The sequence below is a fragment of the Quercus robur genome, chromosome 4, assembly GCF_932294415.1.
Source record: "Quercus robur chromosome 4, dhQueRobu3.1, whole genome shotgun sequence".
In the NCBI taxonomy this organism is placed as follows: domain Eukaryota; kingdom Viridiplantae; phylum Streptophyta; class Magnoliopsida; order Fagales; family Fagaceae; genus Quercus; species Quercus robur.
In genome coordinates, this window is record NC_065537.1 from 68112943 (window position 1) to 68129648 (window position 16706).

General features: G+C 34.5%; 1 protein-coding gene and 1 long non-coding RNA gene across 3 annotated transcripts; both read right to left on the reverse strand.

Moving 5' to 3' along the window:
- Positions 1-2001: 2001 nt before the first annotated feature.
- Positions 2002-2692, reverse strand: LOC126724531 (uncharacterized). Its single transcript, XR_007655022.1, has 2 exons — positions 2282-2692; positions 2002-2207 (listed from the first exon to the last, which is right to left on the reverse strand). It is a non-coding gene; the product is annotated as an uncharacterized LOC126724531 (long non-coding RNA).
- Positions 2693-4543: 1851 nt separating this feature from the next.
- Positions 4544-14501, reverse strand: LOC126723465 (cytochrome P450 72A397-like). 2 transcript variants are annotated; one of them, XM_050426886.1, is made up of 7 exons: positions 14087-14501; positions 12612-12811; positions 10588-11232; positions 9121-9271; positions 7827-8003; positions 6711-6880; positions 4544-5174 (listed from the first exon to the last, which is right to left on the reverse strand). In XM_050426886.1, the coding sequence occupies exons 1-7, from the start codon at positions 14364-14366 to the stop codon at positions 5067-5069; spliced, it is 1731 nt and encodes a 576-aa protein (XP_050282843.1). In that variant the 5' UTR covers positions 14367-14501; the 3' UTR covers positions 4544-5066. The 2 variants fall into 2 exon arrangements, with proteins under 2 accessions (XP_050282843.1, XP_050282842.1); XM_050426885.1 differs by having other exon boundaries at positions 6711-6883.
- Between the last annotated feature and the right edge of the window lie 2205 nt (positions 14502-16706).

Below are 16706 nucleotides of genomic sequence, written 5' to 3' on the forward strand. Positions count from 1 at the left end.
ATTTGGTCTTTTGGTATGGAAGACAGATGGACTTGGACCAAATCTGAAAATGGGAAGTTCTCGGTGAAATCTTGTTATCGTCTCATTTCTGAAGGAGACAATTCATCTGGCAGTGTTTCTCTTACAAGGAATATATGGAAGGCCAGCATTCATGAGAGGCTAAAGATGCATCTTTGGAGAATTGCATTCAATCTTCTTCCCACTAGGGACAAGTTGAGTGAGTTTTCCCCTTCCTCTGATACTAGCTGCCCTCTTTGTAATGCTGAGACAGAGTCAGCCCTGCATCTTTTTACTCATTGCCACATTGCTAGAGCTATTTGGTTCTATAGTCATTGGAACATTAGAATTGATAGTTGGCATGTTCAATCTCCGTCTCATTTGATTGAGTTACTTATTGATCCTCCTCCATCTCTCCAGCTGGATAAAAAGCAAAGAAATGAATTCCTGTTATTTGGTGCTCTAACTTTAGATTTGATTTGGATGTGGAGAAACAAAGCAATTAATGAGAAATCTCTTCCAATGGAGGGTCAAGTTATCAGAAGCATTCGGAAGCTGTTTTTGGAGCATTGGCGGCCTAAAGTTCCAATGTTGACAAGTGTTCCAGCTAGAAACAGTGCTAGGTGGTGTTGTGCAAGTCAAGGTATGCTAAAATTGAATTGTGATGCAGCGGTAGGTGATCTATCTTCATGTATAGCTGTTGTTGCCAGAGATTGGAGAGGGATGTTGGTGTTTGCGATTTCAAAGAAAGTTAACACCAATATCCTTGTTCAAGCAGAGGCTAATGCCATTCTATTGGCTGCCCACATTGCGTTGAACTTCTCTTTTTGTAATTGCATTATAGAGAGTGATTGTAAAGTTTGTATAGATGCCATTAGAGCTGGTGGGAAGGTAATTCCTTAGAGGATTCTGAATTTGTGGACTCAGTTAAGAATGTAATTAGTGACTATGGCCATGTATTTTTTAATTGGGTTCATAGGGAGGCTAATCAGGCTGCACATGTGCTAGTCAATTGGTCTCTTAGCCAATCTTTTTTTGGTTCTTTTGATATGGGATTTGGCCCTCCAAGTTTTGTTAATGTTATCTTGGCTGAGGCTGCTCAGGCTTCTGTTTCTGTTGTGGTTCAATAAATTTTTCTTTCAGCAAAAAAAAAAAAGATAGGTTGGTATAGGTTGGCTCCAAAGGGGATTTTTTTTTTTTTTTTGGGTAAATGCAGCTTACCATCTTGCATTGTACGATGGAGTGCCATAAATTTGGTAGTACACAACCAATATTGGCTTAACACATCTGCAATAAATTGTGAAAGAAAATAAGATTTGATTACCAAAAATAAAAAGATTAAGTTTGTAACAAAAGTTTTCCCACGAAGCACCTCAGTTTCTTCAGGCAATATACTAAACTAAAACACAGCTAGAATCTAAGTTCATAGAGAAAGCTTTTAGCCTTTGATAAGACAGTTAAGTCAAAATGAACAACAACCATACAATCTAAAATTTCACCTTACATCTCATAGCTTGTGCATTTCAGCAGCATAGCCACACTTATTGACCTTAATCACTGTACTACAAATGTTTAATGTATTCCTTCACCAATCTAGCATCAAACTCGCAAAACATAAATTCTTAATTGACCCAACACATTGTTTCCTGTAGAAATTCTACAAACATATAAAACCCAAAATCTAGCAATCCCAATTGTTTCCTGTATACACTCACCAATAATAATAAAACTCTCATTTGAACTAACATGATAAAAAGAGATTTACAATTTTAAAGACCAGTCTAAAATTTCAAAAGCTATAGCAAACATGTAAAACACAAACTATAATTAGTCCTAATAGTTTCCCTATGGAGTTGCATTTTGGCAACATGGAGTTGGGTATTCAATTTGGAATTAGATGGTATTAGGCTTTGTTGTTATATGAAAAGTCATGTATTGAAGCCTAGAATAGTTCCAGAGCTCCAGTACCACGGTGCCAAATTCAGAATCATTAAACCTCTAGTCTGTTTGAGAACTTATAAATATTAATAGGCACAAATTATATACATTTTTATCAAACATATAATGTATATAACAAGCCCAGAATAAGAGGTTGACGCCTACTCCCTCCCCTACCTCCAGCTTCACAGTCCGTGTCTCCACAAACCCTCTTTACTCACCCACAGCCCAGAGAAAACTATTAATGTGTTACCCACCACAAACCCCAAAATCTGCAATTAAAAAAAAAAAAAATTAGAGATTTACCGAACTCCAAAATCCCCAAAAGAGAAGAAATTACATTTACCTGAAGCTTCATCCATTGGGTGCAAAGATTGATGGAAGCATGAATGTTTAACATTAAGCAACATCTAGTTAGTTTCATATGGAAAAAATAAAATGAAAGAAGTGGTGTGGTGTTCCTATTAGTGGAGTATGGAATGAAGCACAATATACAAGACAAAAGATTTGGGCTCGATTATGCATATCAAGATTGCATTCATTAGTTGTTGAGTTCAAGGACCCTTTGACAAAACAACCATTTGAAGAGTAGTGTGAGGTTGAAGAGGTTGAGCTGTAAGTCGATTCCTATAGCAAGTAACCATCTATCCAATAATGTCTTCCAGCAAACTCAGGCAAATTAAAATTGTAAACTTTAGGGTGAGTTTGGTTTAACTATTTGAAACTGGGTTTTTTGAAAAAGTGAGGTTTTCAAAAAGTGCGGTATGAAATTAGGCTTTTTGAAAATACTGAGTGTTTGGTAAAAAATTTTAAAAAGTGTTTTTTGAAAAAGTTAAATGTTTGACTAGAACTTATAAAAGCGGTGGTTTAAGTGATAAATTATCAAAAATGACAAAATGTGTATATATATATATAAAGGAGTTTATTTCATATTTAGTATCAACTTCTTCTTAATAATAATAATAATAAGTTTCTCAAAATAATAATAATTACTTCATGTTAATAATAAATGACTATCTTAATAAAAGATTTTGTAAAAAAAGTATTTGGCTTTAGCATTTTTCTTTTCAAAAAGTGTTATGTTCACAACATTTTCACAATAAATTTTCACAATATTATTTTCAAATGACGTTACTCAAATATATTCTATTCTTTTAATATATTTATTGGCACCTTGCCCACCCAACCCAACCCAACCCATTTCCCTTTTCTTTTTCTTTTTTCTTTTTTTTTTCTTTTTTCCTTTTGTTTTTCCTCAGCCACAAGAGCCAACCCTACACCTTTTGTAACGTCCAACTCAATTCAAGAGTAAAGAAAGCCACACTTGCGACCTCACCTAACCCACTCCCCTCAACCACGCATCTCACAAGTATCCTCACTCTCTTGGCCGGCCACTCATTTGCTTCTTTTTTTTTTTTTTAATTTTTAATTTTTTTCCATACAACAAACACTCCTCTCTATCACTCTCTCATCCCCTTCCACGGTACCCACTCCATAGCACCACCTCCACCAAGGAACATCGGAAAACTCCATTGGAAAAAGGTAAGGCTCACTCATCTTTAAAGGAGTTTATTTCAAATCGGGAAGATTCACCTAAGGTAATTTCTCTTAATTTCACCAAAAATCTTCAATACCTCTCTCTCTTCATAACCCCAAAACCAAATGGGAATTGAAGTCAGATTGATGCATCAGAACTCCTCCTCGATATTCAACCTCAGCCATGTCAAAAGATTCAGATCGAGTTGTTGAGAGTGAGATTGGTAGTGGAGGTTCCGGCATATTGTAGCTATTATTTTCTGTGTTTGTTTTTTCAGTTTTCAGTGTATTTTGTGGTTAATGAGATGAGGGTAATTTGGGTCATTCCTTGCATTTCCAACAGTAATATTGACCAAAAGTGCTTTTGTGTTTGCAAAAGCTCCTCAAACCTGCTTTCATCCAAAGGCTCAATTTTTTGCATTTCAAAATGCAGCTTTTTTGAGAAAGCATGTTTTGAAACCTTACCAAACGCCTAATTGTTTTTTTTTATTTCAAAAAGTGCTTTTTGCCATCTGAAAGTGCAAACAAATGGGCACTTAGTATCTAGTAAGTCAAAGAAGCTATGACTTGGTTCGTTATTGCTTTGTTCGTTTCCCTCTGCAAGAATATGCCAAGGACAACTTGGAGGTAATCGGGGTTTTCACTAGTGAATTAAGAAGTGATTGCCATTACTTGCATGCAACACCAAAACTGATGAGATCATTAACAGAAATCTTAATCAGAGATGTCTAACATTTGTGACTAATGGTATGAAAAGATATGGCTTATAATCACTATTACTTAACTAGAGTTTTATTATGCACATGTCATATTATGAAAAGAACACATTGTCCAGGCAGATTACAGTCAAAGATAGTACTCAGACTAGAGACGCCAAGCCAACTGATGATAGATTGGCTTGCTGACAACATTCTGTTTTACTTCTAAGGAATACTGCCTCCATAACTTTGTTACTCACATTATAGGGGATATTGAAATTTTGTCACTTTAATGGAGAATAACTACTGGAAAAGAAGGCAGGATGTCGGCTTTTAAGGAATACTGTGTCCATAACTTAGTTTTGCATTGTAGATGCTATACAAATTTTGTACAAATTTTATTTGGTAAATCAATACATCCCCATACACATTTTTGTCTGTGATACAATACAAAATAAACTCCCTTCTGGAGAAAAAAAAGTGTCTGCTTACAACAAAAAGAAACCAGTTCTATGTTCCAAATCCAAAGGTGAGGAAGAAAAGCACAAGGCTCTGCTGCAATAATAGGCCCAGAGTGCTTCAAAAACAATTTAAAAACTGTCATGGCAGTCAGTCAGCACTGGACCTATTTAAAAACAGGGTGGAAAAAAACGAGCAAAGATTGGTTTTACTCATGTAGCATCCTCCCGTTTCACAGCTAACGAGCAAAAATCAAACTTCAAATTATAAAAATGCTTCCCCATCAACTTTGGAAAAGAAAAGGATAAAAAAGAGTCATAAAAAGGAAGATGAAAAAAAGAGCCAGATGTCTTGCCATCGATGACTTGCAATTAAAAGAGACAAGTGATGATGCAGAAACACTCAGATCCACATAGCAAGCTTTTTGTTTCTTTACTTTCAGCTGTTCCTTCTTACAAAAACTATCTTTGGACTAAGAGGAGGCTGAAAAACACCGAGGTTCATCGATGGATTTAAATCACACTGAGATCCTGGCTGAAGCCTTATCTGTAAGTTTGATTCAAACAAAGAACAATCAAAATTCATAGAAGGTAGTGCAGAATGTCCATATGTTGGCAACACCAATTTCTTGGCCAAATAGGAAAGAAACAGAGCAAGGGATAAATAGAAATTTTCAACTTAAAAGAAACAAATCCAATATCAAAAGTTCAGAAACTAACATCAGATTTACTGTCTAATAAGTTTAGAAACTTGTTCATAATTTCAGACTTTCAAAGGAGCAAACATTGACAAATCAAAATTACTGAAAAACTTGAATTTCTAAGGCAGCAGCAATTTGAGAGTTTCTACAAGTACCTAACAGTTTTTTATGGATTAGAAGGATCTAAAAATAAGGAAGAAACTGCACTTTTTAAGCCTTGTAGGTATTCTAAATTCCTGCTGTTGCCCTAAGGTGTGAAGCTCAAGAACCTCAGGAGAGATGCTGAACTGAAGTAATTTAGTGTAATGCTAGGTTCTCTATCTTTTATCCCATAGAAAAGTGGTAAGGCACCAATAGGCCTCTCTATTGAGAGATCACAGCCATTATCCTATTGTACACTATCTGGTCACCTCTTGTTTCAGAATTTTTAATTCAACTCCCAATCAGTGGTTTAATCACAATCATTACCAGTGGGCAACTTGCTCATCAACAATCCCAGCATAAATTCTATTTGTTTATCTTTTCTAGCCATGAGAAACCTTGAATTAGAAAGTGTGACAGCTTATTCTTAATCATGCTAGAAGAGTAAAGGCTGACAAGCACTAGGGTATTGGATATCAGATTTCATTAGTTTCACTATTTCTACTAGTAAAATTAATGATCTTTTCATCGCCCTTACTCTTGACTTAACAGACTAGGCTTTTGATGTTGATCACTCAACATTGTTTCTTCTGTAAATATTTTGGTATAGTTCTTGCATTTAAATTCTAAATTTTTAATCTTTGTCAAGAAGATCTTTAGAGGGGCAACCATCATAAGCATCAAAGCCCTAACCCTGTGATCTAGCATCAGCAAATAAGGATCTTCAATCAACTATTTCTACTCTGGTCTTGGCTACTCTGGCTCAAATGTGAAGTCAAAACTTTCCAATTATAATGTCACCCACATAATGCCTTTAAATTAGATTTTGCTGGGAGTTAACAAATTTACTCATTAAATCCTCCATCTCTAGCTGTATGAATATTTGAAAGTTAAGGACTTATTAGAACAGCTAGTTTTACTAAGTCAGAATAATGGTTAAATGATTAAATTCAACATTTCTATACAACTTAAACTTTTGAGATAAATGGTATCAGGGCAGATGATCTTGAGTTTGAAGCATGTCTCCACTCTACCTCCCACTCAAAACTTAAAAATCCACATATTGGGTTCCACTTATTAAGGGGAAGTATGGCTTTACACGTGAGGAGAGTGGGTTAAGTTCACTATTTCCTAAATGCTTAAACTTTTCATATAGGTGGTAGTTTATCCTAATTAACCATTGAAAATATGCTTGATATAGGAAATTATGAGAAGAAAATGTAACAAATTATAGCACAAACCTCATATTGTTCAAGCAACGACGCAAATAATGCCATAACCCCTTGAATTACAAATTTCTGACCAACACAAGCACGTGTACCAGAACCAAAGGGAAGAAATGCCACATTGTCATTGGGATCATTCAAGACGAACTTGCTTTTGCATGGACTTACAAGTTCTTCAGCAACCCCTGCTAACAATTAGTACCAAATATTTGTTATAGTTGGACTGTGTTAACCTTGATGATTTGATGTTATGCTAAAAAATCAAGTCAAAACTGTCACACATTCTTCAACTCACCACCAAGTAGAGACCAGAAGAGAGTGATTTAATGCAAGCTAGATTTAACTTTAAATGATGCTGAAGTAATATATCTATAAAATTTAATGTAAACCATATTCATTAATGAGTTCCTGTGTGAACGACAAGAAGTTACTCAAAACTGAACAAGGAGAGGGATTAAGGTAAACATAATTAAACTAAAACTGCCACAAGTCATGGAACTAGGCATTTTGGGTCTTGAATGCCAATATTCATAAAATTCTGAAATGAATTTCAGTTGGAAAATAAGATTTATGCAAAAATATTCTTCATTTTGTTATTTTGATATTGAGCAATAATTATATTGAACCAAAAAAGAATCATCCAAGTACTCCAGAGGTGTACTCAAGAAGCAGTACAATCAATCTTCCAAATTATAATGCTCAAGCATATCTAACGTCCCTGAAATATAGTCCACGTTCTATTTTAATCCCTAAAAATTTAAAATGTCCCCTATTTCATCCACTTTGGTTAAGTTTTACCAGTGTGTCTAAAGGAATGCATACTTTATGGATGAACATAGAACCTAGACTATGTTTTAGGGATGAAAAGAATATAATTTGTGTTCTATTTTTGTCCCTGATATGTCGTCCAGGTTCTTTTGTCTCTTCCATTAAACATGTCAGCAAAAAATTTAATGGAGCAAACAGAAGAATGAATGTAGAACATTTTTAATTTTCAGGGATGAAAACAGAACAATTTATATTTTAAGGACAAAAATGATACCTGGACTATATTTCAAAGTTGAAAAGAATATTTTAACCTAAAATTTATTGCAAGTATGGATAAATTAAGGACTTAGACAGGAGTGAAACCTGTAGGTGATGTATTAAGCAACAAATCAGATCCATTTCCAGACTTTGACAAAAAACGATATGGATTGAATTCACTAGCATCTTTGCCCCAACTAGAATCATCCATCTGTACCAACTGCACAGGCACAACGAGTACTGCTCCAGCTGGTATGGTTACCCCAGTTTTGAGATTGAAGTCTAGATAAATATGATGAGAAAAATAAGAAAGACTTAGTAGTTGCGAAAAATAATTAAAAAATAAACAACACTCAACAACCAAATCAGTTACTGTACATAGCTACAATATTCACAGGGTGTCGTATCTAATAAGCTCTACGTCTGCGCTTTCAAAATATAGGACAGATTTTTATTTAAAAAAAAAAAATTTATAAGTAGTTCAGATTCAAAATCTTGACAAGGTCTGTTGTTAAGTGTACAATATCCTCGTATATTGCATTGCTGACTATGAACATGGTTAAATATCCATCATATGCCCAACCAACCCAAAAAACAAAATCTTTTTAAAAAAGTAAAGATGTATTGATCAACATCAAAGTATATGTTATGTGAATATCCTATTAACATTTGCAATTTTATCTTACCATGGTGTGTATTGTGTATTTTAACATGCTTTATGCAAGGCTATGTGAACCACCAACTAAAGCTAAATTTTTTGGAAAAACTACAAACTGAAAGCCAATTGTTGCCAAAAGTAGAAACAGCAAAGTTCTTTTTTTTTTTTTTTTTTTTTGTGCATCATGCCAGGTGAAACCATCTGCTATATACTTAGCTGACTTTTATGAACTATTTCATACAATGCCTTACCAGAAAAGAGAACACAAACAAAATTACAGAAAAAACAATTTTTCCTCATTACTATTACCTATCATTAATATAACTTGCTTGACTATTTGCATTGGTCCAAGTGAAGCCACCATTTCTAAAGTATTTACACACATGACCACTTTGAAAATAAATATCCTCCTCTCGTCCAAACATAACATATGCGCTAACATGCGCAAATGGACATTTATGGCACTGAAGACAAATTCCCAGAATTTATAAAAAACAGTTCACTGAGCAAAAGGTTTTATAACAATCAAGTTTAAAAACAGAATGTTCACTGCATTGCCATTCCTTATCTAGATATTTGTAATTATTATGTATACACAAATTCCACTGAATTCTTCATCTGCTATAATAGGATATAAACATTTGGAAGTTGGATCTAAGACAAACTCTGTGCATTGCAAGAGAGAGGTGCATACAAACAAAGGAGAGAGTATTTTCTATATGAAGTAAAGCAAAGTCTTACCATTTTTCAGGGAACATCTCTGTAGCAAAGGCCCAGATGGCAGAAGACGGGCAGATTCGTAAACAGTTGCTAACAATAAAGGCATCTTATCAACACATTGTTGGTCTTGTTTTATTAACCCTTTCCTAGAAGTAATAATCTCTGAGTAAATCTGCAGAAAAATATGCAAAAAAACAGACTGTTGATCTCTGCCTTAATATGCCACCAAAAAACATTGGCAACTGAAAATTTTTCTTTTTAAAAGCAAGGAAAAGCAGAATTAGAATGCCAATTAAATCACACTTTTAATTCTATCCCTGATCAATGGAAGTCATCAAGTTCTTACGTAAAAATGGTTGTACCCAGTGCACAAAGCTCCCACTTTGTAGGGAATAGGAGGGCTCATGTAAGGACCAATTTCCAAAACATTAGTCAATACAACTGCTATATTTATCTTCCCAATTTTCATTCTTAGCACAACAATTTGTAAAAAAGGGAGGAGATGCTGTCAGTTTTCAACATGTATTTCATAGATAATTGATCAAAATTATTTTTTACTATGTGGTTGACCTTGACTAATCTATTAAGGATCCATAGCCGACCTCAAAAAATTTGGGACTAGCACTTTGTTGTTGTAGACCCTCTAAATAGAACCAAAATATATGTATTATGACATGATATTTGTATCTTAAACATCCCCCCCCCCCCCCCCCCCGCCCTCACTACCCAACCTCCCTGGTGCAGTCGAGTGCATGTGCATCTCTGCCCAGGCTAAACCATTGGCTAGCACCAGATTCAATCCCAAACTGCCACCGTTCTCCAGCCAAACCCGTCATCTTGAATCCCCATACTGCATACTGAGTACTGACTTCAGTACTGTACCAGGAATTAGAAGCACTACATGGATCAATATAATTTTGGTAATTTTAGTTCTATGTGGATTTGGACAACATACTTGAATTTCATCCATGGAGAAAATACTAATACATATAGTAAAGATGGTGAGCTCGAAAGTTCAAACCTATTATAAAAGCTATTTTAGCCTGAAGAGGCTATTGGGAACTACAACCTTAATTTAAAAGTTAAAGCAGAATAGAATTAAGTAGCATTCTTCTTTTCTTATTAGGTAAATAGGGGGGAGGGAGCCACTGGTGGGGTTCAAACCCAGTGCCCAAGCACCAAAAGAGGTACTGGAACCACTAGGGTGTCTCTCAAACCCCAGCACTCATATTAATTTTAAAATAGAGAATAAAAGGTGTTACAATAGAAAGAGAGGAGGTAAGGGAGGGGCGGTGTGGGGGGGAGATAATGCAACTGAAACATCTACCTCAAAACGAGACATGCTAATTTACAGCAGCCAATAAGGCAAATATATTGACAATACAATCACTTTTAAAGGCAAAAGCAGGAATTATGCAGCAAATACACATCAGAAAGAAAAAGAGCATCATGAACTTAAAATAGAACAGATATGAAAAAAAAATCTACCTTATCCTGTATTTCCGGATGTGTAACAAGCCTCTCCAATAAATTACCAATCAGACCTGCTGTAGTTAAGCATCCATGGAACATCACCCCCATGATGTTTCCACATGGTTCTTCTCTTGCACTAAGATGACCATTGAGCTCATTTGAAAAAAAGTTATCTGGCCTCTCAACACAAGAACAAGATGGTGTGGCAGATACAGATTCCATTCCCATGTTTGCAGTTTCATTATGAAGGTTCCCATCCCCATGACAAAAGAGCTTGTAATTCCTTCGGCACTGTTGGACAATGTCTTGAGTTAAGCATTTCAACTTTGTGCACAAACGCTGATACCTCCAAAATCCCTGTTTCCAGACTGGAGTAACAGCATATGAGGCCCAAAAGCAAGCATCTTTAGCAATCATCATGAGGAGCTCCTCATAAACAGTTGCCTCAGACCAAACCAAGAATGCATCTCCAAAGAGTGTAGCTCCCAGTAAGGTAAATGCCATATGTTGAGAAACCATTTTACAATCAATACTGCCTTTATCCATGAGTTTGTGTATTCTGCCCATGATACAGTCCACAACCTTTGTTGGAATCACAGAAGCTCTCTCAATCAATCTCCCATTTAATTCCGTCGCCAATGATTCCCTTCTCCTTTGTACCTGCATATGATGGTACAAATAATCATTTGAATTCTTTTGTTCAAAGAAAAATATGTGCAATCACATTATTAAACTAAGAAATAATTAAAAATTGAGAGTAGAGATGAGCTACATCTTTCCATACTGATCTCGATTTAGATGCTTCAAAAGATCCAACCAGCTTTGGAGTTCTAAAACTGTGGCAATTTCTTCATGTTATAACTGAGAAGCCATCTTGATATAGTATATAAACAGTTTTGGCAACTCAAAAGCAATAATGTGATAGACACATATTTAAATCACCCAAACATATAACAAACCTAGCCATAAAATCATGAGCTAATCATCATTTGTGTCCTGATGACTTAAATCAAATGTATGAAAGGATGCATTGGACATTGCAAGCTTCAATTAACATTTTACTCAAAACTTCTTGTTACAAACTTTTGAGAACACAGAATCACTTTTAATGTGATAGAAGACTACTGGGGATCTGGTATAAAGCAACTAAGTTAGTAATGACAAAGTATTAAATATATTAATGGGTGGTGTCGACAGAGAATCAGTTCATCTTCTTCCAAATATTAGATAAAACGTACAAAAGAATAATTACAGATAGTGAAAAGAAAAGATATCAAAGTGCAAAAGTATATTTTCAAAATAAAGCAACCACTAACAAGAAAGTATAAACGTGGGCCAGGGGGAAAGAGGGGTGGGAATAAAGCCAAAACACGGTATTCAGAAACTTCATTATATTCTCATTTAAGAGAGTTACTGAAACATAGATCCTACACTCCCTTTTGCACCTCATTTAAGGCTACAACAACCAATATGCAACCAAAATTCTAAGGAATCAGTGAGAAGCTTGTATAACGAATATACGTGGTTGTTGCAAGACAATTCTCATCATTTTTCTCCCATTGCAGAATTCTTACTTTATAATTGAAATAATATACTACAACTCAGCAACAAAAGAAAAGACAAAATTTACATGCAGGAGTGCATTATCAATATGTTATGATGAGGCGCTAAACCCTCTCATTGTCACAAGAGTCCAAATTCATTTCTGAACTCCTGAATTTCAACCAGCTTCTTTGTCAAGCAGCATAATATGCTATAACACCACAGCAGAAGATAAGTAAATAAAATAAGCTAGAAACTATTCCAGCTTAATATTCCCTTATACTTAACTAATTCATCAAAATTTCATGAACATTGCACAGTAACTCCCAAGTAGAAAACAACATTCAAAATTTATTAATACTACTAACTTCCAATATCTCACACACATTGTCTTCCCCAGTTTAACTCAACAGAACATACCTCTACAACTTCAAAAGTAGGCACAACAAAGTACATGTGGGAAAGAAGAAAGGAAAAATGAAAACCCAAGTTCATACCTTGTCAAAAGATGAAGCAAAGAGGCTCGATGGTCCAAATGCCAAATGGAATGCCCTCCCTGTCAAAGGCAATTTATCCTCAGCCTTTATAAGCATCTCTTTGATAAGTGCTGGATCCTTTACTGACACCAACAGTTGGGTAGGACCCAACCACAGCTTGACAACTGATCCATACTTCTTGTGTGAAACCAATAAAACATCTGAAAGCCAACGGACAAGTAACATTAAAACATTCATGAAGGAACACACACCAAAAAAAAAGTAAAAAGTATAAACTAATTCCAAAATCCTCCTATACAAGAAACATGTTATCATGAGATTAAAAAAAATGGATTTCATCATTAACTCAAATGATCTGCAGGTAGTTTTATTATCAAATGACAAAGATTACAATATTAAACAAAGAAAGCAACCCAAAGTTCATCCAAAGAGCAAAAGTTTGCTATGATATTTTAAGCAGCAAAGCAAAGGGTTTAACATTGCTTTATTGTTTCGATAGTCGTGAAGATGATGATGATAGTGGGTATGGTACAAAAAAACAGCAACTAATTAGACCGGCTACTCTGGTCATATCAAAATTGATCAAGATATTTACTTTTCCATGTTGAATACCTTATCTTTGTTCCAATGCTGAGAAATATATATATGAGAAAATGTGTCAGCTTTTAATATTTTTTAGCCAATGGATAACAAAACTTCTTTTCTTACTTGACCTTACTTATTTCAAACATGTTGAAGAGATATCAAGACTCAATCCTAATCAAGCCCCAAGTCCGTTATCCTAGTCCATGTTTTGAGGCTGAACAACGTTAATTCCACACGTGCTTCCACTCTCTCTCTCTATCTCTCTCTAATCTCTCGCTCGCACACCCGACAATACTTCTAACAAAAAGGTTGTCCTATTGACTTATCATTATCATCATCATCATCAACCAAATTCTCTTCCAAATTCTACCAAAGCTATTTATATTTGAAAATTCAAAATACCCAACAAGTGATTTCCAGAAGCTTCTAAATGCACCCAACAAACAAATTGAAATTCCACATGCTCAAAGACGGATCAGACAAAAAGAAAAGCATCATACACAAAAAAAAAAAAAAAAAAAAAAAAAAAAAAACCCATTATCTGCTTGGTTCCCACGAAAATTCATGAACACAATTGGAATAAAAACTTTGACCTCCAAACTTTTTTCACTAATCAAACCCATAATAAAAATAAATAAATAAACAACAACATACAAATCAACCACCTGACTCGTAGAGTTAAACAACAAAAAACCCATTTTCTCAATCTATAAATTTCTACTTGAATTAATATTTTTATTTAGTTAACAAAAAAAAAAAACACCCACACACAATCATCGTAATTTTAAATTTCCAAATCTGGGTTTCTTTTCTTTTCCTTTTTCAGATACGAAACAGAAAGATAAGAAATTCGAAATTTAGTTTCCCGGGAAAAAAAAGGGAAAACTGACCGGTGAGATTTTCGCGGGAAATGAGGTTGGAGTGGCCGTAAAAGGAAGAGCAAGGAGGACCAGGGATTTTCCTAGACTGAGCCCAGAGCTTGAAGAGCTTAGCGACTTTTCTGAGGAGGAGAGCAGTGATGGCGATGAGTGAAATCCAGAGAAAAGCATTGAGTTCCCGGGTGGCAAAGTCTCTTAGCAATTCCTGAGAATTGCAATTCTCAGAAGAAGAAGAGTAGCGTAAAAAGGCGAGGAAAGTGGTGGTTGGAGTTACTGGTTCGCATGATTTCATTTTCTCATCGGAGTGTAGAGAGAGAAAGAACAGAGAGAGAGAGAGAGAAAGAGCGAGCTGTGGAGCTTTTGGTGGTTTTTGACTTTTTGGTCTCACTGTTTTAAAAAGATCTGTGCAGTGAGAGAGAGTTGGCTGGGAACTGTGTTCTGTCCAAATCCATTATATGTGTGGCAGGTAAACTTTTGTCCTTGTCAACATTTTTTTTTTTTTTTTTTTTTTTTTTTTTTTTTGAGGGAGTGGAGTAGAGATCAAAATTCGATTTTTCAACTCAGTTCGATTAATAAATAGCGGGGAGGGGAAAGTGGGGTACCAGTGTACCACTTTGTTATCTTTTGTGTCACATTATATATGTGATCATTGGATGATTCATAATAAATTATGTAAACTCTATAACACAACTAGCAGTCTATTTTGACTAATGTTTGTGTTGGTAATGTTTGTATAATTTTTATCATACACCATTAATTCTATGATAATGATGTATCAACAAAAATCTATGATAATGAAATTTATATTATTATTGTAGGGGTATTGAGCCCAGAAGTTCATTATTTATGTATATAATGAGCCTAAGGCCCAAGCTAATGACTGGAAGGCGTCCAAGGAGGGAAAACATTATCAAGAGAGCCCATGATAGCAAATGAAGAAGTTGGTTTTGATCATAATGGCCCAAGGGGTTCTGCCGAGGATGAATGCCTCCTCGGCTAACCAAGGTCAAGGTCCGTAGGGGTGGTCTGCTATTCAGGAGAACGTCCCAGGAACATTCTGTTGATATGGATAAGCACTACAGGAACACAGGTTAGAGAGGAGTCCTAAAATATCTAAGGAAAAAGTTACTACCACCGCATTGAATGTTCTGCAGCTAATTTCCTGACTGCATTAATGTGGAGAAAACCCTTGAATAGTGTTGCATTGGCTACCCAACGCACAAAGGGACTAAGAGGGTGTCCGATGTGACAAGCACTCAAGTGGTGGTTTGGATGATCAACAAATGAAGGGCCAAGATCGCTTAAGGAGAACTATATAATAGAAGAAACCCTCCATTGAGAGAGAATCGAGAAATCAAGAAAAAAAACACTGTAACAATCAAGAACTAATTTTGTAATCAAATTTGTGAGAAATATATAGGAACTAACTTTCTCGGACAGTGCCGAGGACGACTTTCTTTGGATTAATTCAATCTACTTTCTTGTTCTTGTCAATGGAGCTCACTTTATTTGTTGTATAACTCATTTTAACCCAATTTTCCAACCCACTCTCTACAAATTCATTGTTTTGAGCTTTTTGGACTTAGGTCCATCCATTGTCTGGGCTAAAGACCCAAATCTAGTCCTTATAATAATAATAATTATTATTATTATTATTATTATTGGGAAAATGATAGCCTGTTTTCTACTAATAAAAATAAACGAGTAAATAAAAAAAAAACCTTTTGAGCATGAGAGAATTTTGCAAAGAGTTTAATACTCTAATATAATAGTAATATGAAATAAAAGTAATGGATGATTATAGTTCAGAAGCAAATATTCATGCTTTTTATTATATTTTATCACTTTATCTGGTACAAGGAGACATTGTAGACAACATGAGTATAATGAAAATTTTGAAGGTTATATAGAATTTATTTAATAATTTTAAAAACTTTTATTGTTTAATTGTGTATATTTTCTCTCTAAAAGAAACAAAATTTTAGAGTGAGAAATTAATGTATTATATTAGATTAATAACACTGGCAATAACATATTGGGTATTAATGGTAGAATGATTTCATAGTATTAGTAAAAATAATAGTAGTAATGGTTCATATAAAAACAATAATACCTTCTAAAAAAAATATAAAAACAATAATAATATTTGTAACTTAAAAGTATAAGAATTTTGAACTCAATTAGTACATCATAATATTTCCTATTAAGACATCGTAATAAGAGGTGGGGGTTGTGTTAATAATCATGATTTTTAAAACTGGATCGAATCAACTAATTCAATTGAGAACCAGATCCTAAATCGATTCAATAAAAACAATCAAAATTAGAAATCATGCCTTTTTTCTAATTCTTTAACCATTCCACTTTTTAAAATTATGTTGACAATAGTAGTAGTGCTATGAGGATGGTAATAGTAGTAAAATTTAAAAAATGGTATCTCCCCCATTAAATTTGCAAGCTTGAAAACCTTTTTTTTTTTTTTGGATAAGGAAAACATAATTTCTTAAATAACTATTTAGCTAATTCAAAAAATAATCAATGTAAAATCATGACCAATTTATTACTTAAGTAAAACCTCACCTCAAAATCCATTTCCAAAAAAAAAGCTTAGAAATAAATATAATAGTTGCTT

Coding starts and splice junctions, on each gene's coding strand:
- LOC126723465 (XM_050426885.1), bottom strand. CDS start 14,366: ATGAAATCATGCGAACCAGTAACTCCAACCACCACTTTCCTCGCCTTT. Junction 12,812..14,086: donor TTCCCGCGAAAATCTCACCG/GTCAGTTTTCCC, acceptor GTTGGCTTTCAG/ATGTTTTATTGGTTTCACAC. Junction 9,272..10,587: donor ATCCGGAAATACAGGATAAG/GTAGATTTTTTT, acceptor ATTTTTCTGCAG/ATTTACTCAGAGATTATTAC.